This window comes from Canis lupus, chromosome 4 (assembly GCF_048164855.1).
Source record: "Canis lupus baileyi chromosome 4, mCanLup2.hap1, whole genome shotgun sequence".
Taxonomy (NCBI): Eukaryota; Metazoa; Chordata; class Mammalia; order Carnivora; family Canidae; genus Canis; species Canis lupus.
The window spans coordinates 34,943,097-34,970,058 of NC_132841.1; the positions used below are offsets into that span (position 1 = coordinate 34,943,097).

General features: G+C 36.0%; 1 protein-coding gene across 3 annotated transcripts in view; it reads right to left on the reverse strand.

Annotated features, from left to right (window-relative positions):
* WAPL (WAPL cohesin release factor) overlaps positions 1–26,962 on the reverse strand; it is an 81,860-nt gene that overhangs the window by 15,006 nt on the left and 39,892 nt on the right. For all 3 annotated transcript variants that reach the window (XM_072823842.1, XM_072823840.1, XM_072823841.1), the window contains exons 5-12: positions 11,109–11,204; positions 9,922–10,074; positions 9,540–9,676; positions 8,732–8,843; positions 7,895–8,122; positions 4,253–4,364; positions 3,787–3,884; positions 2,717–2,793 (exon numbers count right to left, since the gene is read on the reverse strand). In XM_072823842.1, the coding sequence (XP_072679943.1) occupies positions 2,717–2,793; positions 3,787–3,884; positions 4,253–4,364; positions 7,895–8,122; positions 8,732–8,843; positions 9,540–9,676; positions 9,922–10,074; positions 11,109–11,204 (1,013 nt within the window). The remainder of the gene's footprint in view (positions 1–2,716; positions 2,794–3,786; positions 3,885–4,252; positions 4,365–7,894; positions 8,123–8,731; positions 8,844–9,539; positions 9,677–9,921; positions 10,075–11,108; positions 11,205–26,962) is intronic.

The following is a 26,962-nucleotide window of genomic DNA, read 5'->3' on the forward strand; positions in this document are numbered from 1 at the left end:
CAAGGTAAAACCTCTAAAAGCTAACACTGGACATTTCTGAATTTCATTCAGATGTTCTTTATTTAGGATGCAAGCTCTTAGCAGGTAAATAATACATAATAAATAATCCTGCATAAAAAAAATAATCCTGCATAGATGGTATTAAATAGTTCATAAAAATTAGAGCAAATCATATTTTTTAACATGAAGTCATTTAACTGACATGTCTCCTGCCAGCCATATAAGGGTATCAGCTGCATCCCAAAGATTCTCAAGATGCTATCCAAAATAACAAGGAAATGTAATCCTTAAGTGAGTGTAGTATTTCTGAAGCCTCTCTTTATTTACTTATTTATTTATTTATATTTATTTATTTATTTATTTATTTTTTTAACATTTCCATAATCTGGCTTTTTTTTTTTTTTTTTTTTTTTTTTATTTATGATAGTCACACAGAGAGAGAGAGAGAGAGAGAGAGAGGGGGGGGGGGCAGAGACACAGGCAGAGGGAGAAGCAGGCTCCATGCACCAGGAGCCCGATGTGGGATTCGATCCCGGGTCTCCAGGATCACGCCCCTGGGCCAAAGGCAGGCGCCAAACCTCTGCGCCACCCAGGGATCCCTGAAGCCTCTCTTTAAATCATCAAGTCTGTTAATTTAAAAAAGTCTCTGAGAGATGAAGTAAGCTGACTCTGTCAGTTGATTCCTCATGTGCTATATATACTATACAAAACCCTTAAAGAAAATTGTGGTGTTATCTAGTCCCTCTCTAAGAGGCTTCTCCTTAAAACAGACCATACGGTTAGGAAGGTGTTCCTCATATCTAATCTAAAATAATTTGTTGTTCAGATGTTTGAAGATGTTAACCAGAACTACCATGCTGTTATTGTCATGGTTTGGGTTGGTAAACGAGAGGAGAACAGTGGGGGTGTATATTCATCTTTCAATATGCTATCCCTGCATTTATCAGGTTCCTACTGAAAAGTTAAAAAGCCAGAGAGAGGAGTGTTAGGGTACTACGTGTGATACAAAATTTATAAACATAAGGCCAAAAAAGAGGGGAAACCTATAGATCTAATGAAAACTAAAGACTACCAGAAATTTAAGACTATTGGAAATCTGGATACTGACTAGACATATGATAATATTAAGCAATCAGTCATTTATAGGGTATGAAAATAGTGCTGTGGTTACATCTTTTAAAGAGTCCTCTTTTAAGAAATTATACTCAAGTTTTTAATGGATTAAATTATATGAAATCTGTAATTTGCTTCAAAATAATATAGAAATAGGGTTTACAGATGGAAACAAGACTGCCAATGGGTGATGATTATTCAAGATGAATAGCATGTGCATCAGGATTTATCATACTATTTTGTCTATTTTTGTCTATGTTTGAAATGCACCAAAATAAGAGATTAAAAAACAGACGAACTTGAGTCAGGCAACACTGGGCCTCTGATATTATTCCAAGGACTTTGGACACACACTGAAAGACAATAAGAGATTTGGAATTTGGGATTATTTTTAAAAAGTGGAGCCCCTGTGGTATCATGTCGGACATGCTGGAGGCCAGAGAACTAGGGCAGAGATACCAAGAACTAGGACGGAGATATTAGGAAGAGACTGTTGTAGTAAGCCTGAACCAAGGCTGGAGAAAAACTGGCAATTTTACGTGAACTGAGGTGATAGCATTAGCCTGATGTCATATAAACTGGACAAAGAGTGTGAAAGAGGGGGACCTGCAACAGAGATCAGCAGGAACAGGTACGAAGGATGAAGAGGGTTAGAAAAAGACCATATAAAAAAAAAAAAAAAAGAAAAAGACCATATACAGTAAAAATAAGGATTAATATGTAGTTTTTACCATATGCTAAGAATTGTTTAGGCCTTTATACTTTAACACCTTAATACATATTGTACACAGTATATGAGACATTTAAAAATCACTTAAAATATTTTACATATACACATATTTAATACATATTTTTGAAAATGTATATAGTTTAACACATATTAAGCATATATATAAAATTTCTTTTTATTGTTACAACCAGGTAGGTAGGGATGCCTAGGGCCTAGGTGGCTTAGTGGTTGAGTGTCTGCCTTTGGCTCAGGGTGTGACCCTGGGGTCCCAGGATCGAGTCCCACATCAGGTTCCCTGCAGGGAGCCTGCTTCACCCTCTGCCTGTGTCTCTGCCTCTCTCTGTCTTTCATCAATAAATACATAAAATCTTAAAAAAAAAAAAAAAAAAAAAAAAAAACCAGGTAGGTAGATGCAATTATTACCCCCCCTTCTAGAGAACGTGTAGCCCAGTAAATGACTTGCCCAAAGTGACAGGGCTGAAGTCATGAAGCTGGGAACTACGTTTAGTCATTCTGGCTCCAGAATGTGTATTCCTAACTTTTGTACTACACTATACTAGTTCTGGTTCACAGAACTTGACAGAAGTATTTTACGAAGTAGAAACCTTTATGGTCAACTCAAATGCCTTAAATAAACAGCAAGATTTATTATTTTTTAAAATTTATTTATTTTAGAGAGCGAGAGAGTGAGCACACAACAAAAGGGACAGAGGGAGAGAGAGATAATCTCAAGCAGACTCCCTGCTGAACACGGAGCCGGACAGGGGCTTGGTCCCAGGACCCTGAGATCATGACCTGAGCCAAACTGGACACTTAACCAGCTGTACCACCCAGGCACCAGAGTAAATAGCATGATATTTAAGAAAAACTTACTTAGCTGAAGAAACAATGAGTTGTGAATCTTTATATGCTATCAAGTAGCTTTGATTCTCTGGATTATGCACTGTTACCTAAAAGGGGAAAATGTGAAATAACTGTGGCAATCCATAGCTATCATTCATTCACATACAATATACTATCCCCTATACTGTAAAAGACAAAGATAGGAAAGAATCAGCCCTTGTCATCTAAGGAAATAACCAGCATGTTCCAAATTTACAGTAGAGAGCTATTCCTTTATTACAAAATTAAAACACTGTTATAATTGCTTCCTCATTAAGTAACAAATTTTGCACTACACATTCATTGTAACGAATTACCAATCACTCCGAACGTCAGAAAAGAGCAGTCTCTAATTTATAACTAATAAACTCCTAAGTGGATTCATTTAGAATAAAAAAAATACTACCGGCTTAATTCACCTGAAGCACTCTAAAAGTGAGAAGAACAATTTCCAGTTTGCCCACACCAGGAACTTTTAATGTACACTAGGTTATTTTCCCAGAGGTTTAAAAAGTACCTAGCTAATCCAATCTATTCATTCTGAAATGTACTGGCAGCATAAACTGTAACCTACACTGAACTAGGTTAAATCACTCATAAAAGCCAAAGGACAAATATACTTACAGCACACGCGGTTTAAAAGTATCATTCTTCAAAGCCAAATATAAGCTGTGATTACAATGTGACCCAAATAGCTAAGTTATGGAAATCCTTATTAATTAAAAAACAAAAACCTGACACCTCTTAACTATCATTTTCCACAAACAAGTTAATATATGTAAGCAGAATTCCACATTAAGGAAGAACAGTAACATTCTGAAGTAAAAAAAATGAAACCTGAACATGCAAGGCTTCCCAAAGAGTGACAATATACATGTTCTTAAACTAAACTGGTTAACTTGTTCATTAACATTGGCTGCTCAAAGAATGCATAATAGTTTCAATTTGGATTACAGAAGTAAAACTAACTAACTTTGGGTACATTTAATATAAAATATTTGACAGTGTCCCACACACAGTTATAATTAAATAATTTTCTCAACACAGTTGTCCATACTTACACTTTCTAAAACTCGTAAACATCTCTCTGCTCCCCATAATGAGGCTACCAGTTTCTCTTCATCTTCATCTCTACTTAAATGATCCACACATTCTTTCACTAGGAGAAATGAAATGGATATAAAATTAGTATGTCTCATCACAATATTTGCCCCCTTAACTAACATTAAAAGATATCTGTATACATTTGAGTATGCAAGAACCTCTCTGAACATTATTTATTCTGACTTTCATAAAACTCTGACATGTTGAAATATATGAGCCTTTTATTGTAATTATTTCCATAATTCCCCAATATCACAGTGCTAATCTAATGGCTTTTCCTTTAAAAGTTCAAATTTTACAAGATGCTACTAAAAAGAACAGATCTTTTAAAATAATGCAGTAATTTTTCTGAAGTATGTACATAGAATATTTTCTTCAGGCTTTAAGTAACATATAAAAATGTTGTATGTGTTTATGTCATACCTTTATCTACAATATGATCCAGACCACCCAAAAGCCGGAGTTCTTCTTTAAACCAGTCTCCTGCTCGTTTAGAAGTAAGGGACAGCAAGGTCTCCATAGCTAAATGCCCAGTCTAAAACAAGAGGCACCATTAATGAATATTGACTTTTAGCAATAATTCTGAGGCAACACTTCTGGAGATTGTTTTTAGACAAGTTCACTGCACGCGACCAGCCCATAGTATTCTTTATAATACAGTAAGTAAGGATCCCTGGGTGGCTCAGCGGTTTCGCGCCTGCCTTTGGCCCAGGGCGCAATCCTGGAGTCCCGGGATCGAGTCCCACGTCGGGCTCCCGGCATGGAGCCTGTTTCTCCCTCTGCCTGTGTCTCTGCCTCTCAATCTCTCTCTCATAAATAAATAAAAATAAATCTTTAAAAAATATATATATAATACAGTAAGTACTTTTATAAGCAAAATGGAACTAATTTTTATCAGAATAGTCTAAGTTGAAGAAACATTTTTAACCACTGGCTTGTTTCACAGAGAAAACCCCTTATTTAAAGTAGTCTATCATTTGTCAATCCAATAAAATAATTGGTGCTGTTATTTTTTTGGTACAGAGGCACAAAAATACAACTGTTGAATCAAAGTGCAAATGTATATTAACTATAAATCACTATATTGGATTAATTCACCACAAAAGCTGTAACACTTAAATCCAGGAGCAAACTGCAGGTATGTCAGTGGCTCCAAATCCTCAAAAGCACTCATTATCACTACATTTTTGCCAAAGGCTAAACAATGATCTCTTCTTGCTTTGGTTTGAATTTTTCTAACTACAGTAAACTTGTATATTTTTTCACATATTTATAAACTAACTGTATTTCTCCTACTACAAGTGAGTCCCCTATCAATCATTATTTTCCTTGTAAAGCTACTTGTTTTGTTCTTACTCTTCTGTAGATTTTCTTATCTATTCTAAATAAAAACCCTAAAAAAAAAAATAATAATAAATAAATAAATAAATAAATAAATACCCTGTTACTTTTAGGGGTTCAGATTCACCAATCTTTAACTTTATATGCAGGGTTAGCAGCTTGTAGTTATCATGACAAAAGTATATGTAAATAATGATTGAGAACTACCACTAGAAGAAACATAGAACAGTAAGTTACAACTGGACTAGAGGTTTTCTTCCTCTTGATTTGACTTTAATTATTATTTTTCTTTCTCACTGTGTTTCCTTTTAAAAGCATATGGCCACCCTCCAACAAAGAACAATCTGGTTCCTGTTGCAATAAGGAACAACAGCATAACAAAATTAGCAAAGCTGATAAGACCTGGTTTTCTTTCCAAACCATCTTTCCTTTCAAAGATACAAGTTTACATTAAGTCCTCCTGGCCTATTTAGAAGATAGATTAGATAGAGAGAAATGTAAAAACCAGAGCTTACCAGCAAAAATCTTAGTATTATAGACTTAGAAGAGATCTAGACTATTTTAGTCTATTCCTTAAAAAAAAAAAAAAAAAGAAAAGGTTGATGCGGTCCAAGGTGACAAAGAATTAGAAAACGTCACTATAAAAAGATTCTATTTTGCCCAATTCTTATTCTAAGTCCCGGAAAAAGTAATTTAATGAGATCAATTCAGGTATACTAACTCACAGTAATAATAAAGCTGAAGCCTAATGAGGCTTTCTTTGTTATAGAAAGGGGACAGTAATTTGATGTTAAAATAGCAAAAAATCATAAAGTTTGTATGTTAAAAAGGGATTTCAGTTTGTCTCCTATAGACATAAAAAGAATTGTCTGATGTTTTAGGCTATATTGATATAGCCTACTCGTAAGGTAGCAATTAAAAATAACCTACAATTCAATTTATATAAAAATTGGACTTGTCCTCAGAGAGTTAAAGCATAGTCAAATCATTAATCAGAATACTAATCAGCAATTGTTAGCTCTCAGTTACATGAATTCTATATGAGAAAACTATTTTAAATTATCTTCCATGGCACTTCAAAAATAGCATATATCAAGGAAAAATTAATAAAAAAAAAACCCTAATGAGTAGAGGGATAATCAATATAGAAAATAACATCTCTTGTAAGATTTAAAACAAATACAATATTCAAGAAAACCGAAATTGGGAGGGAAAAGAGGCAATTAGCAACTGTGTTCTCATTTTAATCAAGTAAGTAAATTACTTAACATGATATAAGAAAGTTATTATATCACTATTTACCATCCTAATAAATTCAACAAACCATGGAGAAAATTCAGTGAACAAGTTTATCACCATGTTATTTTAACAGCAAATGCCTGGGAAGAATCTAAAATGTTGAACATGGGAAACAAAAAAAAAAAAAAAAAAAAAAAAAAAAAGAACATGGGAAACCTCTGCAAAAAAGGTACATTTATTCAATGATGCAGCAAATAAAAATTATCTCAAACTTCTTCTTTCATATCATTAAATAAAAATCTGTATAGGCAGCAAAAGTGTTAAAAATTAGAAATATATATTTTTAAAGATTTTATTTATTTATTCATGAGAGGCACACAGAGAGAGAGGCAGAGACACAGGCAGAGGGAGAAGCAGGCTTCCTGCAGGGAGCCCAACGTGGGACTCATCCCAGGTCTCCAGGATCACACCCTGGGCTGAAGGCGGCACTAAACCACTGAGCCACCTGGGCTGCTCTAGAAATATATTTTAAACACAGTATACAAATAGTCTAGTGAGATAGAGGCATCTTTATACACCACCTGAGCTTAGCAGGTATTTTTTCAACTTTAATAAGTACTGAGTATATTCAATTTGGTATCTTGCCTTTTAATGTTAACCTGCTCTTCTCTCCCTCAAGCCTGTTTTATACAAATATCTTACTCTACCTTAAACAGACCAATATCCCTAAGTCATAGTTGGCTAGCAAAAAGCATTCTATAAATTTTGAAGCAAATGCTGCAATCTTCAGTTTACGAGGCAGTAGAAAAAACAATGTTTATACAGTTTTGATGTTGGAAATATCTGAAAGTCAGGTTATATATAAATAAATAATCTTATCTTTTCAAAATGACAAGGCAAATCATCTTCTACTGGCTAGTAACCTGTGGGGATATTACTGATTCTATAAGTAAAAAAAGCCAGAGGAAAGGAGAATTGGAATCAACCAGAAGCAAGACAGCCAGATTAAACTTCAGGAGGTGGGCTGAGCCTAAGAGACCCCAGTATTATGACAAACACTGTTCCAGGGAAGGCAGGTGCCTACAAAACTTCCTTCTGGGTCTTGGACCCTGGAGGAGTTAACCAGACACCTTGAGATACTCTGGAGTGATTACTCATTTAAATGGCCCTTGCAAATCCTCTGCATCTTTATTCCTGAAACCCAGAGACTGAGAATTAAAATCCCTAATAGCCTAAATATAGTTAATATATACACACACACAAGAGAAAGGATAGACAAAATGTAAGAAAATTTACTGGCAAACCATCTAAATATACACGGGATAGTTTAGGAATTTAGGAACAGAATTATGCTCAGAGCTAAACTTTAGAAGAGCTTCCCAATTTTGACCAAGAGGTTAAATGATTTCTCAAAGTCACACACCTACTGTGACTAATATAAAATTTCTGAAAGTAATTTTAGATTTTACAGTGGAAGGAACCCACCGTTATATTTTCTAGATCAAGATGCTTGTTGTGTACAGTTTCACAGAGCCTTCGAATTTTTTCTTTGATTTTGTTCATGTCTTTTTCATTCAGTAGCTTAGCTGAAGAAGCATCTTGTTCCAGTTCTAGAAGTCGAATCATTAGATCTAGGCTAGCTCTATCAAGATCCATGTTCAGACGATCTCTACTCAGTATGTACATGAGGGCAGCTGTACAAAGGGACAGATTCTTCAAAAGATAAAAATAAAAGTTAATGTGAGTAATTGGTGACATTTCAGTTAATGACACTGTTTTGACATTTGTTCACATGTTGGAAGCCTTGAAAATGTTTTATTCAATGAAAATGCCCCCCCCTCCTTTAGAATACTCTAGGAAAACATGAATTTAATAAAGCTGTTACTTAAAATTTTCCTTTCTAGACGTCTTCCCCATATCAAAACTCCCAAACTAGAAGAATGTGAGTGGCAATACATTTCTCTTTAGCCATTCTATGCTGAATTTATAGACCATTGTTCCAGCTTTGCATATACACACAAAATTTTTTATACTCTACCTCACTTTATGATATAGTTAATAAAGTTGAATTTTAATCTTAAATCAATAATGTATAGGGGTCTTAAAGTCTGCATCAGACACTTAGCTATTTTTTCTATAAAATAAACACAGCTAAATTTGTCAAAAATATAAAGCTAGGATGACTCAATCCCACAACCAAGAAGAGATCATGACCCAAGCAAAATCAAGAGTCAAGCGCTTAACTGACTGAGCCACCAGGTGCTGCCAAATAGACTAAAAATTTTTAAATAATGCTTCCTAAAACCAGAAACTTAAAAATACCTGATGGTGCTGGGAATCATCCAAGGTTTTAAAGACCATTGCTACCATTCCATGTGCTCTCAGGTGCATTCGAAAACTGGGCATGGCACATTTAGTAGCCAAGCTAATAACACTAGGAGAAAACAGACCAGGTTAGGGGGTATTGAAAATAAGTAGTCATTAGTTTTTTGTTAGCACAATACCAAGAGAAGCAAATGGGGAAGGGAAGGGGTGTCAAGCCACTTGCCCATATGGATAGCAATATAAAACACACGGGCAAACCTAATTATTAAAAATCATACATAGTTAAGTGATTAGTATAAATAACAATGATCATCATTGTATTCCTTACACTACTACTACCATTAAAAGCAAAAAGTCTCAACTACCTTTCATAATGCTTCTGATACATGGAAGACTATAGATAATACTTGAAAGGATATATTCCAACTGACTGGATAATTCAATCAAATTAAGATATTCAATCCATTATAGTATGTGAAGGATGATCCAAATCAAAACATGCTTAAATCAAACACATTTATCATTTGTCTAAAATCTGGGACTGAAAAAGATTTTTTTAGCCTAACACTTCTTTTAAGCATCTCTAAATTAAAGCCTATATACTATGCTAATAGGGTACAAGCATCCACCTTTCCTCTGTCCATGCAGAATCAAGTCCCTATATAAAAAATCAGCCACTTTTAACTTACTACCATGGGCTATAAACTATATTCATGATAACAAAATCACAAATGTTTGGCTCTTTGGTTGGAAAATTTTAGTGAGAGCATGCATACATTTATCAAATATAAAAATAAGACCTCACCTAAGGCAACGTGTGTTTAGAGGCTGAGTGCTCTTTAAGCCACTTAACAGGTACTCAATGTCATCAGTGAATTCTTGATTCTCACCAAATTCCACCACATCATTGAAGTGCTTCACATGCTGAACAACAGTATACAACTGCGAAGAAAAAATAAGTCCACTTCTTTGGTAACCATGAACCAGCACATTAAAATCTATGAGCTGTATTTCATTTAGAAGTGTATAGAAGAGTTCATTATATGGCAACTAAAAGAAATGTTTTAAAAACACTGGTAGTACTAGGAAAGGTAAGTTCGTGGATATCTGTTCAAGACATTTTTAAAGGCTAAATGTTACATACAAAAATCTATCCACGTGCAGTAAAACTGTATATGGCTGCTTACTTCTTTGTCTTCTTTTCTGCATTTCAGTGCAGTAACTATATCTTGGTAGGGCTGAGTAGGTATTGTCACAGTTTTTATCACTTTGGGTGGTGGTGCAGGAGCCTTAAAAACTCCATCATCTTTTTGATTTGGTTCCTTTGAAGACAGCCTCACCTATTAATAAAGGTATTAAATTATTGTTCTAAATATATAAAAATAGTAACATCTCATCTACCTAGCAAATTTGGCTTAAAAATTTAAAAAAAGGAGGCCTCTGAAAGGTCATAAGGGCTACTTTAAAATTCTATGCACTGCTAGGTAAGACTCATAAAAGAACCGCTCAGGAATTCCTTCTGGTCTTTTTGAACCTCATGACATGATTTGTTACTTGTCTCCAAGACCATTAGAAGGAATAAAGAACCACAATTACACACATAAATAGCATTGATAAAAGGCCAGGAATGGGACAAGAAAATCACAACAGATAGACAAGAGAACTTTTAAAATAAAGAATCTGTAATGTAGGGTATAAATAATCATAATAAAAGCCTGGTATATAATTACTAATATACACAAGGATGATTTTATACTAGTATACAGAGTTTAATATATTCAAATTTAAGAAGACAAGGAACTGTATGTTATTATATTTTAGAAAGAGCTCTATCCCTAATTCTTTTGTCGTTATAAAGATTCATTCCTTGACATACTGTGACTGAGGTATTACCAATAATTTAAAAGTATTAATCTATGGTCCTTCCAGTTATTCTAAAGAAAATAACTTGATAAGAATTTTTCATATGTGCTTTTAATTGAAAGCTATTACTGGAATGCAGGAAAAAGTTCTCCTCCAAAAAGTAAATTAACCACTCAAAGCTACATAGGATATAATTTATAATAGTCTTAATAGCTAACATAAACTTCAAATATGGAATAATTTACCCTTAAAACACTAAGTACAGTAATTCCATAAGATCTGGGTCAGGAGAAAAACATGTTCCAATGTTTTTAAGGCTTTTATCTATAAACTAGTAGCATCAGAACTTCAGTAATCGTGTCCACAACCCTCACTTTTCCCATGAATTAAACTGAAGCTGCTCAATTTTAATGAGGAGTCCAAAATAAACTGTTAAAGTCAAAGATTTTCAAACTGTAAATAAAAAGCAACAGCTTTAAAAAAATGAAATTAAAATTTTTAGTTCACTTACTGTGGCACTCTGAGGTTTTACTATTGGTGGCCCAGGCAGCTCTTCAGAGTCTGGATGGTTCCAATGTCTAGCATTATATACAGCTTTTGTAGGAGACTAGAGAAATGAGAAAAAGATTAACTGTTTCCTTCTCATTTTGCATCCTTATATAAGTGTCTCATCTAAACAAAATAAAATCACAAAGAATAACTTAAATACTTAAACACGTATCCTAGACAGAGCAGGATAGACCATACCTGGCTTGTATTCGCATGTGCCCCCACGCCTATGGAATCACTGTGGTGTTCTATCACATCAACAATTGGTGCTGTGGGCAACTATTACCAGCCTGTACTAACTTACTAATCAAGATAGTTAATTCGGGATCCCTGGGTGGCTCAGTGGTTGAGCATCTGCCTTTGGCTCAGGGCGTGATCCCAGGGTCTTGGGATTGAGCCCTATATCAGGCTCCCAACAGGAAGGAAGCCTGCTTCTCCCTCTACCTGTGTCTCTGCCTCTCTCTCATGAATAAAATCTTAAAAAAAAAAAAAAAAAAGATAGTTAATTCAACATATACTTTATTCCACATACTACTGATTCATGCTGTTTATTCTTCCAATAATGTTAAGGCAGCTTATGAAAAGTAACAAAGATCCATATTATTCATTTTTCAGTGAAACTGTTGGGGCCAGATGAGTAACATTACTAAGAAGTTTTCAAAGTTTTAAAAAGTAGTTATAGTATATATACAGCATATATTACATAACACAGGGGAATCTAAAGCAGTACTATGTAATAACATATATGATTCCTGCAGCAAAATATATATTTCCATGAAGTGGGATAAAGATGTAAACTGCTCCATCTCAGTTCAGGTCAGTGTACTAGCAAATCAATTTAATGCAAACTTAATGAAAATAATTTTCAGTTTTAACACTCTGAATTTCAGAATTGAGAATAAAGAACCATGAACCTTTATAATCAAATCCAAAGAATTAAATCTGCATAAAAACCACAAAAAATCCTCACTTTCCAAAGGAGACTGATTAAACAATGGAGAACATTTTTTTTCTATCCTTTACAAAAGTAATGTTAAATTTTGTCCTTTAAGAGGCGCCTGAAAAAAACAAAAACAAAAAAAAGAGGTGCCTGGGTGGCTCAGACAGTGAAGCACCTGCCGTAGGCTCAGGTCATGATCCCAGGGTCCTGGAATCAAGCCCCAAGTCAGGCTCTCAGGCTCAGCCAAGGAGCCTGCTTCTCCCTCTCCCCATGCTTGCGCTCTCTCTCCCCATCCCCCAAATATATAAAATCTTTAAACAAAAATTTTATCCTTTAAGCTTCAAAGAAATGGTGTCCCTAGAGATTTTCTGATTTTGAGAGTATAATAATCTTCACATTTTCAGTACTACAAAAAATAAGAGTACAAGTGGGGAAACATACTTTAAGATAGGCCAAAAGTCTACGTCAAGAGGATCCCTGGGTGGCTCAGCGGTTTAGCGCCTGCCTTTGGCCCAGGGCACTATCCTGGAATCCCGGGATCGAGTCCCACATCAGGCTCCCGGCATGGAGCCTGCTTCTCCCTCCTCCTGTGTCTCTGCCTCTCTCCTCTCTCTATGTCGATCATAAGTAAGTAAGTAAGTAAGTAAGTAAGTAAGTAAATAAATAAATAAATAAATAAATAAATAAATCTTTAAAAAAAAAGTCTACGTCAAAAATGTAACCATCTTCCCTTACCAGCTGCAGTTAACAGACTAGAATTAAGCATCAAAGTTATCTTTTTTCAAATATTATCTTTAAATAACCACATTGTGACATGAAGATAACAAGTGTAAGCTCCATAAGAACTGGTTTATTAAAAGCTAAAAGTTTAAATTGATTTGCATATTAAATGTTAGAAGATGCTTAATACTAAAAGGAATCCTACTATGAAAGTAGGAGCATAAAGTCTCTCACCTGTATTATGTATATAAACCCATTTTTCTTACATACCACATTTACATAAAGTGAGGATACAATGGTAATCTAACGCAATTTATATATCCAGGCAATGACTTGATCAGGCCTCTTAAGACACAACCACATAGAACAGACTCAACATAAATTTTAAAACCCAGCTCTTTATTCCTGTTTTTCTCTCAAACATCAGCTATATATGCCTACTAGTTGTTAGATCCCTCATTTAAGCAACTTTAATACCCAAAGCACAGTCATGAGCCCAGAAAGATAAAGGACATTTGGAAAGAACAGATGCCTCAAAGTGCAAGTGCTTTACTTCTTTTTAAAAAGGATTGATGGAGGGGATCCCTGGGTGGCTCAGCAGTTTAGCACCTGCCTTTGGCCCAGTGCATGATCCTGGAGTCCCGGGACCAAGACCCATGTCGGGCTCCCTGCATGGAGCCTGCTTCTCCCTCTGCCTGTGTCTCTCCCAGCAAAACAGTGAGGTACTGGCATAAACAGATATAAAGACCAATGGAACAAAACAGAGAGCTAAGAAATAAATGTACATAGTCTAATGATCTTCACCAAGGGTGCCAAACCTACACACACAATGGGGATAGTCTCTTCAACAGATGATGCTGGGAAAACTAGGTCTCATACACAAAAGAATGAAATTGGACCATTATCTTACACTATACACAAAAATCAACTCAAAATGGATTTAGCCTAACAGTACATAGAATAACCAAATAACTTATGTTAAAAGGACCTATTCAATGAACTTTGTTTACTCTGTTGAATAAAGCAATTTAGTAATACTGTTATTTTAAAAGGTTTTGATGATTTATCATATTAATGCTCATCTAAAAGAAAGTGGATCCAATTAGAACTGTTCCTTGACTATTACTTCAAAGTTCTACATGGTTAATATAGGGTTTATTATAAGGAGGGGGAGAAGATGAAGATACATACTACTAATTAAAAATTAAAATAAAAAATAACATTTGGATGTAGTATGCACTCGCATACACAAGAGATGGGGGTGGATAAGAAGGGTGATATTAATTCTTGAGCTCTTTACATCACTCCAAATTCCACATACACCTAAGTGATTTGTATATGGAGACTCCACAAAAATACTATGTTACATGCTATGGTCACTTAGTAAAAATCACTGTACGGTATCTGTAAATACGCCATATAGCAATCAACTTTTCAAGGGAGATGAAAATCATCCTTATCATTCAGCAGCCCAGCTAAGTTTTAACCAGGTCATCCAGATTGCACTAGGCTTACCTTTTTAATCTGGTTAATTCTGTTCAGGTTTAAAAAGCAGACATATCACATTAACCAAATTCCTGAACTTTTCTCAGTGTTAAAATATTTGTGGATTCTGCTTGTTCTAATCTAACCTAATGAGAAGAATATTTAGAACAAAATAAGAAAGCTCCTGAATAACAGTCTAAAAAATGATTTCGAATTATTTTAGCATATTTCAGTCCTAGTAATCTTAAACATACTATTCTCTTCTATTTAATTCTCCAGGGGCCTAACAAAAAAGAAAAAAACCCAAGTACAACACTCTATTACAGTGAAAGGAAAAACATGCCAGTAACAAACCTATGGAGCATTTATCCATGACAGAGAACCCAGTTTCTAAGAGAATAATGAATAAAATTGGGTTTTACAATTTTAATGCCAAGACCATGCTTAACAGATTGGCTTATTGAATCACAATTATAAAGCAGAGGAAAGAACTCCTTCATCAAAAGCTAAGAAGAAATGATAATATTATGCTATCTTTCATTGAGCTGGCTCCTAAAAGGAAAAAAAAAAATTGAAATAACTGCTTTTAAGCCATATGAATTTTTTTAACAACAGTACCAAATCTATTTCTGAGTTTTAAAGAAGACTATGTACTAAATGAAGACAAATATAGTACATTGATTAGAATTCATCTAGCCTTACCCACACAAGGGTATCATAACAGAATTGCACTCACAAGTAATTCAATCAGCATGCTCTACAACTAAATGAGTTCCAAAAAATCAAAGTGCATATGCAGGGCTTTAGTGGCAATTCAAAAAGGCAGAAAATTAATTTAAATTTGGCTTTAAAAAAAAATTAAAGTGTCCAGAAATTGCTCTTTGTTGTTTTTTATTATATTTTATTTATTCATGAGAGACACAGAGAGAGAGGCAGAATCTGAGGCAGAAGAAGCAGACTCACTGTTGGGAGCCTGATGCGGAACTCGATTCCAGGACCCCGGGATCACAACCTGAGCTCAAGGCAGATGCTCAACCACTGAGCCACCCAGGCGTCCCAGTGTCCAGAAATTGTTAATGTGGCTACACTGAGACACAAGTTACTGCAGTAATGACAATGAGACCTGTAGCATTTACTGTTAGGCTCATGGAGTAGAGCAGAAATGACAAGACTTTTCAATATTAGAAACAATTAAGGACTAATAATTTTAGATCACTTGCCAAAATAGCAATCCATGTACTTCCACAGTTTGATTTCTAGGGCGCTAAAGTAAAGCAATTGGATCCCGAAGATTACAGGTGGAGAATATTTAAAGTCTGTCCATATTCAAGTGGAGATCAAAGAAGCCTAACCAGAAGAACTCTGGACTGACAGTGACAACTGGACTGAATTAAAGTTCTTTTTAAAAGGGCTATTTTGAAGATTATGATTCTAATTTGGAGGAACTATGGTGATCAGTAGTGAAAGGAATCATATGTAAAATTCCTTAAATAAAAATTTATTGACTTGGGATGCCTGAGTGGCTTAGTAGTTGAGTGTATCCTTCAGCTCATGGCATGATCCCGGGGGTCCTGGGATCAAATTCCGTATCAGGCTCCCTATGGGGAGCCTACTTCTCTACCTATGTCTCTGCCTCTCTGTGTCTCTCATGAATAAATAAATAAATAAATCTTTAAAATAACATTACTGATTTAAAAAAAAGTTACAAAGAATTTTTTAAAAGACGGATGGGAGAAGGAGTTGGAGTTCAAGGGAGAAAGTTTTGCCAAGATTAGAAGAACTTTTAGTTCTTTAAGAAATTTCTTTTAAACATAATTATATAATCTCAAATTGTCCCACCCTGTGACCAAAAGAATCCTTAAGTAAATCTTCATAATTTGTTAAATATTCAAATTATTAAATTACTTAAAGGGGAAAATGCAAGCATGCCCTAAACTAAAATCAAGAATGAACTGCTAAAAAAAAAAAAAAAAAAAAAAAAGAAATAAAAAAAAAAAAGAATGAACTGCTAAGAATAAGACATTTAGAATAGGTTAATATAGAGCACTATGCAGAGAATGTAATCCACAGATACAAGGGAGAAAGAGCTCAAGATCTTTTCTGCCTCATTCAATTAAACTCCACAAATAAACCTTTTAAAGAAATAGGCTATTTTTATAAAAAATTGTGTTAACTCCTATCTACATGAAGAACAATGCATACTACTAATCGATTGTTGTGAGTGTAACTTCAAAAGTATGATTGGTTGCAATGATTTTATAGAAGCAAGCCATTATCACATCAGAATTCAAAATCAAAATTTGAGCATAAACTATAAAACATCCAGATAAAAGATAAATTCAATATTTGGCACTTGATGAAAACTAATATATCTTAGCCTGCAATTCAGCAACTATTAAAAATGCTAGAATGAGCCACAGTGAAAATATCAGCTAAAATAGGTATCAGGTTTTACAACTAAAAATGCCATTAAGTATGTAATGGACCAGTTGCAAGAGAAGCTGTAAATATCTTGAGATACCCATGATTAGAGAATATTCATTCTCCTCTTCTTTTTCTTAAAAATATTAAGCTGGACACAAGCTTGTCCCGATTTTCCAACTTCTCTTACTGCTTATGTGGGCACATGACTAAGTCCTAGTCAATGATGTGTGAACAGAAGTACAGTACACCTTATGGGTCCTGGCCTCCTAGAGATGGATGGCTGCCTCATCTCCCCACTCCTTCTATACTCTTTAATAGTGTAGAGATGATAGACCACCACCACAGAGGAAGCTGGACTCTTAACAACCGAGCAACTTGAAATCAGTCTGGAGATAAATAGCCAAGGATTGGTAAGCCTGAGAAAAAGAAGCTACCTGTTTAAAAACTTATTTGGGATTTCTTTTATAGTAGCTAAGCCCAATGCTAAGAAAGCAACATGTAAATAAAATCTGCAACTGAAATTAGAATGATATCATTAAAATAAAAAAAAAACATATAATTTTAAGAATGTGAATATACAAAATTGTCCCAACATTGTATATATTTACATAATCCATACATATATAACTATAATTTAAAGGACGTATACAACATGTAAGAGAATGGAGGAAGAAAGAAACTAAGGAAAAAATATAATCCAAATCCAATTTTCAAAAAAATTATATATATATATATGATAAACCTATAGAGTGATTTCCAAGAGTTATTACTAAATTTAAAAAAACAAAGTACAGAAGAGCACATATAGATACTACTTTTTATATAAAAAGGAACAAAAATAAGAAAATTCATGTTTATTTTTAAAAAGGAAACACAAGCACTTGGCTTGCTCAGTTGATAAAGCATGCGACTCTTGATCTCAGAGTTGTGAGTTCAAGCTCCACACTGGGTGTGGAGCCTACTTTTAAGAAATACACACACACACACACACACACACATATACCTAAAATAAGAAAGGAAACACAAAAAGGATAAAGGAGATAACAATGCAATTGGTTCCCTACAAGGGGTGGGTGATGGGCTGGAACATACCTCAATGAAGTGACTCTTCACTGAACTTTTTGTGTATTTGTGATTTTTAGAAGCATATTAATGCTGTAAATATTCAAAAAACAAATTAGAAAGAATGAAAGGGGGAAAAACCCTAACACTGAAAGCAAGCCAGAACAAATAAACTTATTCATAATTCAAATGAATAGCAAACACTGAAGAAAAGACAGAAAGACAAAGAGGCAGGCAGAACTAATCTAAGCAACTTATGAACACAGTATTACACTTCATACCCTTAGTCGGTAGGTAGCAACATAGGGTGGGGCAAGTACAGGATTACAAAAACAAAAAAGTAAAACAAAATCCTGAACACATGAGATTTATTTTAACAGAATGGACAAAACAATTCTCTAACTATTTTAGGTTATAGGTGAGTGAATGTGTTGATGTTGCTGGGAGTCAAGGTTAGAGAGAAAGCAAGAAAGAACCCTGTGGAGATAGTTCAGTTTCGAGATACTGTGAACTCATGATTTCTAGAACAGGTATGTGCACATGCAGAAACCTATACATGGGGATCCGTGGGTGGCACAGCGGTTTAGCGCCTGCCTTTGGCCCAGGGCGTGATCCTGGAGACCCGGGATCGAATCCCACGTCGGGTTCCCGGTGCATGGAGCCTGCTTCTCCCTCTGCCTGTGTCTCTGCCTCTCTCTCTCTCTCTCTCTCTGTGACTATCATAAATAAATAAAAAATTAAAAAAAAAAGAAACCTATACATGTATGTGAACATATATGCATATACATGCATGCTTCCTACTGCCATCTGCTAAAAGGGTCAAGAAGCAATGAGAACACATTTAGTGCCCAGATCTTGGCCTCTAATACCATTCCCCAGAGGGAATGGAGAGACTCATCAGAGAATGGGCCTGATTCCAGGGATGGAGCAGAGGTACAAGATGAACCTGGAACATTGTGTTCTGCCAGAAAATAAGGAAGTGCTCACAGAAGATGGCATGTCACAGATACAAGAGTTCCAGCTTTTAACCAGCCAAATCAAGATAAATTAGCTCCAAAATAAGTAATGAATTATGAGCCATTAAAAAAGAGAGAGAGGGATACCTGGGTGGCTCAGTCAGTTAAGGATCTGACTCCTGATTGTGGCCTAGGTCAAGATCTTGGGAGTTGTGAGATCAAGTCCCACACTGGGCTCCGCACTCACTGCAGTCAGCTTGAGATTCTCTCCCTCTCCTCTACCCCTCCCCCAACTTGTGATTTTTTTTTTTTTAAGATTTTATTTATTTATTCATGAGAATACACGGGGGGGGGGGGGAGGGGGCAGGCAGAGACACAGGCAGAGGGAGAAGCAGGCTCCATGCAGGGACCCCAACGTGGGACTCAATCCAGGGTCTCCAGGATCAGGCCCTGGGCTGAAGGCGGCACTAAACCGCTGAGCCACCCGGGCTGCCCACCCTCCCCCAACTTGTGCACTTTCTCTCTCTCAAATAAATACAACCTTTAAAAAGAGGGACAGAGATTCATGAGTCTATACTGATAAAAGAAAAAGTAGGGAGAAGGGTTGGCTCAGGCTTATAGCAGTACTAAGAACTGACTGGTGAATGTGGAGGGAGTATGAGAGATGAAAAATGATTATTTTGCAACCAGCACAATAAACACTGGATCATGAAAGAATCCTCACATATACTAAATCTAAAAGTATAGTCTAATGAAAAATAGGGTATTTGAATAGTTTTAAAGTATCTCTTCAAAGACTGCTTTTGAGTTGCAAGGGAAAAAAATAGTTTATATATATATATATATATATATATATATATAAAGAGACAACCCCTTGACTGGATGATCATAATGAATATCCTCCAGATGTGATACACTGAAAAAAAAAAAGAACACATCATCACTTATACAGTAACCGGGCCTAGAATGAATAACTTGAATCTAATCAAGAGAAACTTGAGACTAAACCAAAATGAGATGCTTTTTTTAATGGGATCAGGGGATGCCAATGTTATAAAAGACAGAGATTATAGAAATATTCCAGGTTAGAGGAGACTAAAGAGATTTAGCAGTTAAATAAAATACCTCACCCTAGACTGGACCCTGTACCAGGAGGGAAGAAAATGTTATAAAGGACGTTACTGTGTCAAATGACCGAACTGAAACAGCAGATTAGGTAAAAATATTGGAACGATGTTAAATTTACTACTGCAGTTTGATTACTACAGATGGAGACCTATACCTGACTAGGAAATATACACTATATTTAAGGGTAAAAAACTATGATATATGTAATTTACCTTTAAATATTCAGGGGAAAAAATCAAGTATGCACATATATGAGTATACATACACACAAGAAGAGACAGAAAAAATAAACGAAAAACCCAATACTAAGATAATCAGGATAAGAACTGTGCTTTGTATTAGTTTATTTTTGCAATTCTCCTGTAATTTTCGAAGTATTTCCAGATAAAACCAGTTTTTAAAAATTTAAGTTCTCTTAGAAAACTTAAAAAATTGAAAAGATAGAAGTCTTTTATCATTCTATCAGTTAATATTTTAATTTCCATGAAGCAACTGTATCAAATACAGACAAGATAAGACAACTAAAAAGGACAAAGTTGTTTAGATAAGACAACTAAAAAACCAAAGAGTAATAAAAAGATGATTAAAACATAACCCACATACTTGACCCAAGGATGGTAAGGGTTTTCTATTTTTAATGGTTCTTCCTAAAAAGTAAAGGGGCCACTGACAACCATCTCTGCCCCAGCTTCTAAGACTCTCAAGGTTCTATTCGCGGTAGGCCTTATGAAATCCATCAAGACAAAAAGGCTTGAATTCAGACTTCACCTCATTCTATTCCTTACCATTTCTTAACAGTTTCCTCATTTATTTTCAACCTGGTTCTACCAAATTTCTATCTGTATACTTTCTCAAATGTTTTTTATATGGGCAACACAGAAATCATAGCTAAACATAAATAGATACAACTGTATTTCAACTTAATACAAAATTCCAGATCAAGTCCAGTTAAAAGGATAAAAGAGAAAAAAAACATAAGAGAGAGAAATAAGAATGGACCATTAGTTTTGGAGGTAATCCTTATATTCTTAAGTCCTCATGAAGAAAAATGATTAGACTACAAGGGTACAAAAATGTAATGATTATCATTAACACATACATGAATCTAGGGTTTCCATTTCTGGATTTGATGCTGAAACAGGGACCAAATTCACTTTTTCATCTGAAAATAACTGGGCAAAATTTATGAAACCATTTTTGGAAAATGGACATCAGACAGCACAGCACAATGATCCCTGAGAAGGCAAAAATATGAACTAAATCCTATAATTGCCTGAGTTTCCAGGCAATGGCCCAAGAAGGGAGTACAGTTCAACCAGTAGCATTCTCTCTTATTGAGACAGAACCAGAAAGACGAAGGTGGCTAGTTTGTAGAGCACAGTACCAGAGGAGAGAGCTGCTCAAAGTACTTTGGACATACAGAGGGGTCCCCATCAAATACGTAGCTGAGTAATGATGAGCGAATGCGTGAAAAAAGGACCTGAAGCAGGGCATGAACTTCCCCCAGAAGAGCAAGGAAATAATCCCCAGACTCTTCTTTCCCAGAGCTAGAAAAAGTTCATGGTCCCACTAGCCATAGTGGAAAACCTTGTAATTCAGGGGAATCAGGTGATCTATTTTGGGGGGAAGAGGGGTGATCCCTAAAGACTCTCACTCACCTAAAATTTAAAACCTTCTTAAGGATCAAATATAACTTAGATGCATCTCAGAATAAGTCAAATCTTATACGGAAACATCCAACACCCAACAAAGTAAAAGCCTAAATGACTAGGATTCAATTAAAAATTAACCGGCATGCAAAGTAGGAAAATACAACCCATAAGAAAAACCAATCCACAGAAACAGACCCAGAAACAATACAGATGACAGAATGAGCAGACAAGAACATTAAAAATAACTGTAGCTATATCCCACATTTTTAAGGTAGAGGAAACACTGAAACAATGAAGACATAAAACAGACCTAAACTTACAGAGATGAAAACTTTTTTATAAATTTTTGTGGTCTGTATTTATTTTATTTATTTTTATTTTATTTTATTTTGTTTTTCTATTTTATTTTATTTTATTTTACTTCATTTTATTTATTATTTTATTATTTTATTTTATTATTTTATTTTATTTTAATTTTATGAGAGAGAGAAAGAGAGACATAGGCAGAAGGAGAAGCAGGCTCCATGCAGGGAGCCTGATGTGGGACTCGATCCCAAGACTCCAGTATCAAGCCCTGGGCTGAAGGCAGGTGCTAAACCACTGAGCCACCCAGGGATCCCCAAGATGAAAATTTTAATGGTTGAGATTAATAGCTGACTATATACTGCAGAACAACTTCAAAATGTAATAAGAGAAACCATCCAAAATAAAACAGAAAAAACAAAACAAAACAAAAAACAAAACCCCAAAACCAAAACAAACCAAAAAACAATGGACAAAAGACTACAGAGAAATTATGGCTACCAGAAGAGAAGTGGTGGGGAGTGGGTAAAATAGGCAAGGGTTGGATAAAGACAATACTTCTCACGATGAGCACTGAGTAACGTACAGGATTGTTGAATCACTATACTATACACCCAAAACTGATACAACACTGTATGTTAGCTATAAGGAAATTAAAACTAAAAAGGCAATAGACTGTTGATTCACTAAGAAAAAAAAAAAAAGATGGGGGCATCTGGGTGGCTCAATCAGTTAAGCATATGACATAGGCTCATGTCATGATCCCAGGGTCCTGGAATTGAGCCCCACTTGAGGCTCCTAGCCCAGGGGGAAGTCAGCTTCTCCTTCTGCCCCTCCCCCTGTTCATGCTCTTTCTCAAATAAATAAAATCTTTAAAAAAATTTTTAAAAAGGGACGCTTGGGTGGCTCAGTGGTTGGGCATCTCCCTTCGGCACAGGGCGTGATCCTGGAGTCCTGGGATCGAGTCCCACATCGGGCGTGGAGCCTGCTTCTCCCTCTGCCTGTGTCTCTGCTTCTCTCTCTCTCTCTCTCATGAGTAAATAAATATTAAAAATTTTTTTTAATTTTTTAAAAATATCCCATTTTCACTTGGAGAATTAAGCTACTTTGAAGAGAGAGACAGCTTCAAACAGTTTCTGGACACAACATCCCTAATTACTTTAACTTCATAGTTTCTTTCTTTTAATACTTTATTTATTTATTTATTCATGAGAGACAGAGAGAGAGAGAGAGAGAGAGAGAGAGGCAGAGACACAGGCAGAGGAAGAAGCAGGAGAAGCAGGCCCCATGCAGGGAGCCTGACATGGGACTCGATCCCAGGTCTCCAGGATCAGGCCCTGGACTGAAGGCAGCGCTAAACCGCTGAGCCACCCGGGCTGCCCAACTTCATAGTTTCAAGTAAACCAGACCCTAGTCCATTTTGCAGCCCAGACCTGATACCAATCCCTCTGTAGATAACACCGCTTTGCTCTGAGCCTCTCAGTGTTTCATTTAAATTTCACTCAAGCTCCCCTGTCCTACAAAAACTTTTACTTGGTAAGAGGTCTCATCGTTCCTCTGTTACGCAGTACGCTTTACTGCAGTTAAGTCAATAAGCCTGTTTCTGTCAGACGACAGGTTTTACCAGTTGATTTTTGGCTGACTGAGGTAGGACAAGAGTCACTGCAGTACCAAAAGATGAACAAAGAGACAAAAGTATCTGAAGAATACTGGTTGAAATTTTTCCAAATTTGATAGGGTTGGCAACCATTAAATATTATATATATATTTAGTACTAAATACATATTCTTTGCTGAAAGATACTTCTAAGAATCCCAGAAATAAACATTTATGAACTCCTCCTTTATCTCAGAAAATATGAAGGTAAAACTAATATATATAGGGTCACCATCCTCAAAAAAAATACACATCTTATGTTTATTTGTGGTAATCATTAGCATGAAGTCATCAGAGTATCAAGAAAAGAAAGTCTAAGGGCACTTGGGTGGCTCAGTTACACATCTGACTCTTAATAATGATCATAGCATGATCTTTGGGTTTTGGGATACAGCTCTGTGGTGGGCTCAGCAGGGAATCTGCTTGAGATATTCATTCTCTCTCTTTGTTCCTCCCCACCCAACATGTGCATGCTCTCATTCTTGCAAATAAATAAGGGCAGCCCAAGTGGCTCAGCGGTTTAGCGCCACCTTCAGCCCAGGGCCTGATCCCGGAGACCAGGGATAGTGTCCCACGTCAGGCTCCCTGCATGGAGCCTGCTTCTCCCTCTGCCTGTGTCTCTGCCTCTGTCTCTCATGAATAAATAAATCTTTAAAACAAAACAAATAAATAAATCTTAAAAAAAAAAAAAGAAAAAGAAAAAAAGGAAAGAAAGCCTAGTGAGTTTTCTGTATTTCTGAATAAACTCTAACTAAAATATATCATAAAATGGAAAAACAAAATCCAAAATCTAAGCACCCTAATATACTCAGGTACACATGCTTTAGCAAAGTTTCAAATATATGCCAAAGTTCTCAGTTTTTTTCTTCTTAAAAGATTTATTTATTCATGAGACAGAGAGAGAGAGAGAGAGGCAGAGACACAGGCAGAGAGAGAAACAGGCTCCATGCAGTGAGCCCGACACGGGACTTGATCCCGAGTCTCCAGGATCACACCCTGGGCTGCAGGCAGCACTAAACCGCTGAACCACTGGGGCTGCCCAAGTTCTCAGGTTTGATTGAGAGTCAGGTTTGACTGACCTATGGTTTCATTTCCTCATTTCAAACTTCATTTTCTGGGAAGTAAGTTATGGAAAAATATTTTGAACTTTCAAACTTTAAAGGTACTCCAAGTACCCTAATAAATCTTTTTAAAAATCCTATAGGGTACCTGAGGAGCTCAGTTGGTTAAGCATTTGCCTTCCGACTCAGGTCATGATCTCGGATCTCGGAGTCCTGGGATCAAGCCCCATGTTGGGCTCCCTGCTCAGTGGGGAGTCTGCTTCTCCCTCCCCCTCTGCTACTCCCCCCGCTTGTACTCTCTCACTCTCTCTTGCTTGCATGCTCGCCCTCTCAAATAAATAAAATCATTTTTTAAAATCTTTAAAAAATATTACAAGAAAACGCCTCTCAAGAATTAATCAAGAAAAGAATTCACACTTCCCTAAACCTTTATGTAAATCAGATCCACAATTTAAGTACCTGATTTACTATTTAAGTTAAATTCTATCTATATAAAAAGATAACGGGCACCGGGGTGGCTCAGCTGAGCGATAGACTTCGGCTCATGTCACAATCTTGTGATCCTGGCTCCCATGCTCAGCAGGGAGTCTGCTTGTCCCTCTCCCTCTGCCCCTCCGCTCGCTGGTGCAGGCCCACGCTCTCAAATAAATAATGTTTAAAAAACAAAACAAAAAATATGACAGATGCTTCTGCTTTGAAATAACGCATTTGAGGAAATATTAAGACTACCAAAAAGCTTCCATAGGGAGAAAAATATTCTTCCTCACTGGACAGCCTCTTAAAGATGCTTAAAATTCTCAGCACCTAGCCCTGGGAAAGCCAAGTAGTATATACTGAATAAAACCAATCCTAAAGAAAGCCAGCTACAACTGACCCTCTACCACAGCCTGGCTCAGCCAGAATATGCTCAGCTTCGACAACTCTTTGGATCAGCACCTTAGGAACTATAAATGGGCAGCTATGGCTTTTTACTCCTATACTTTGGCCAGTATCCCCGATTTGCAAATCAATGGCCAGTCTCTTTTGTTTTTTTTTAAGGCTGCACATCCATCTGTTATCTCAGGTTTCTAGTCCATGACAATACAGTAAATTTCACACTGCCATCTTGATGACTGGGTCCCAGGATGGTCAGTGAATTTCCAAACAACAAAGGTAATCGTGGGTAAAATAATCTGACAAAAAAAATAAGCTGCTTCATGAGTTAACTGCTAATGATGGATACTGTTAAGGAACATCTGCTCTTGGGTAGGAGTTGTCCTTTAAAATCTCTTCAATTGTAAGATTCTGTTTTTGACAACCCATTTAAATTCATTTTATGGAACAAAATAATGAGTTTATGAAACTATAAAATTACACTGAACTGTGAAACTGCAGCTTCATGTAATCTTAATATAATAAATATGTAATAACAAGTAATTTACAATGATAAGCAAATTTTAATTCAATTATCCAGAAGCCTGCAATCCAGTGTCATATTTAATGATAGGTAGAAAAAAACTAAAGTCCAGAATGTTCCTATGAGAGTCAGACAAAAGATAATGTCAGATGGGCCCAACACTGAACTACAGGAAAATGATAAAAATGAAGATACAAGTATTTGGGAATTGAAACAGAGATTGAGGGGATCCCTGGGTGGCGCAGCGGTTTGGCGCCTGCCTTTGGCCCAGGGCGCGATCCTGGAGACCCGGGATCGAGTCCCACGTCGGGCTCCCTGCATGGAGCCTGCTTCTCCCTCTGCCTGTGTCTCTGCCTCTCTCTCTATCGTAAATAAATAAAAATTAAAAAAAAAAAAAAAAAAAAGAAACAGAGATTGACAAATACGGTTATTAGTTTCATCAGTGACCCAGCAGCAGTTTTAATTAGCAAAGTAAGTTGACCCAAGTCTCTGGTAAAATAGAACCCTCCAAGCACTGAGGGTCACACAGATAATCCCTTAAGAAAGAGGAGAAAGGCAGCAGCTGAATGGAAGCTAGAAATAAAGCAAAAAGCAGGGAAGGCAATAGAAATGATTTAAGTATTTCAGCACATATATGACAACTGCAAATAACAGAATTGAGGGAAACTATACCCAGCTATCAAAAATAGGATGGCACTTTTTAAAAAAGGCATCAAATGACCAATAAAACCATAAGGAGAAACAGGCACTTAAATACCGATATGTTCCAACCTAATCCCTCAAATTCTAATTTTCTCCCTAGCGAGTTAAAATTTTTCTGAGTAATCATCTCAACGTTCTTTAAAATCATCTTTACATTCATTAAAAAAAAAAAAAAATTTAGGGATGCCTGGGTGGCTAAGCAGTTGAGCATCTGCCTTTGGCTCAGGGCAGAGTCCCACATTGGGCTCCCTGCATGGAGCTTGCTTCTCCCTCTGCCTAGGTCTCTGCCTTCTCTCTGTGTCTCTCATGAATAAATAAATAAAATCTTAAA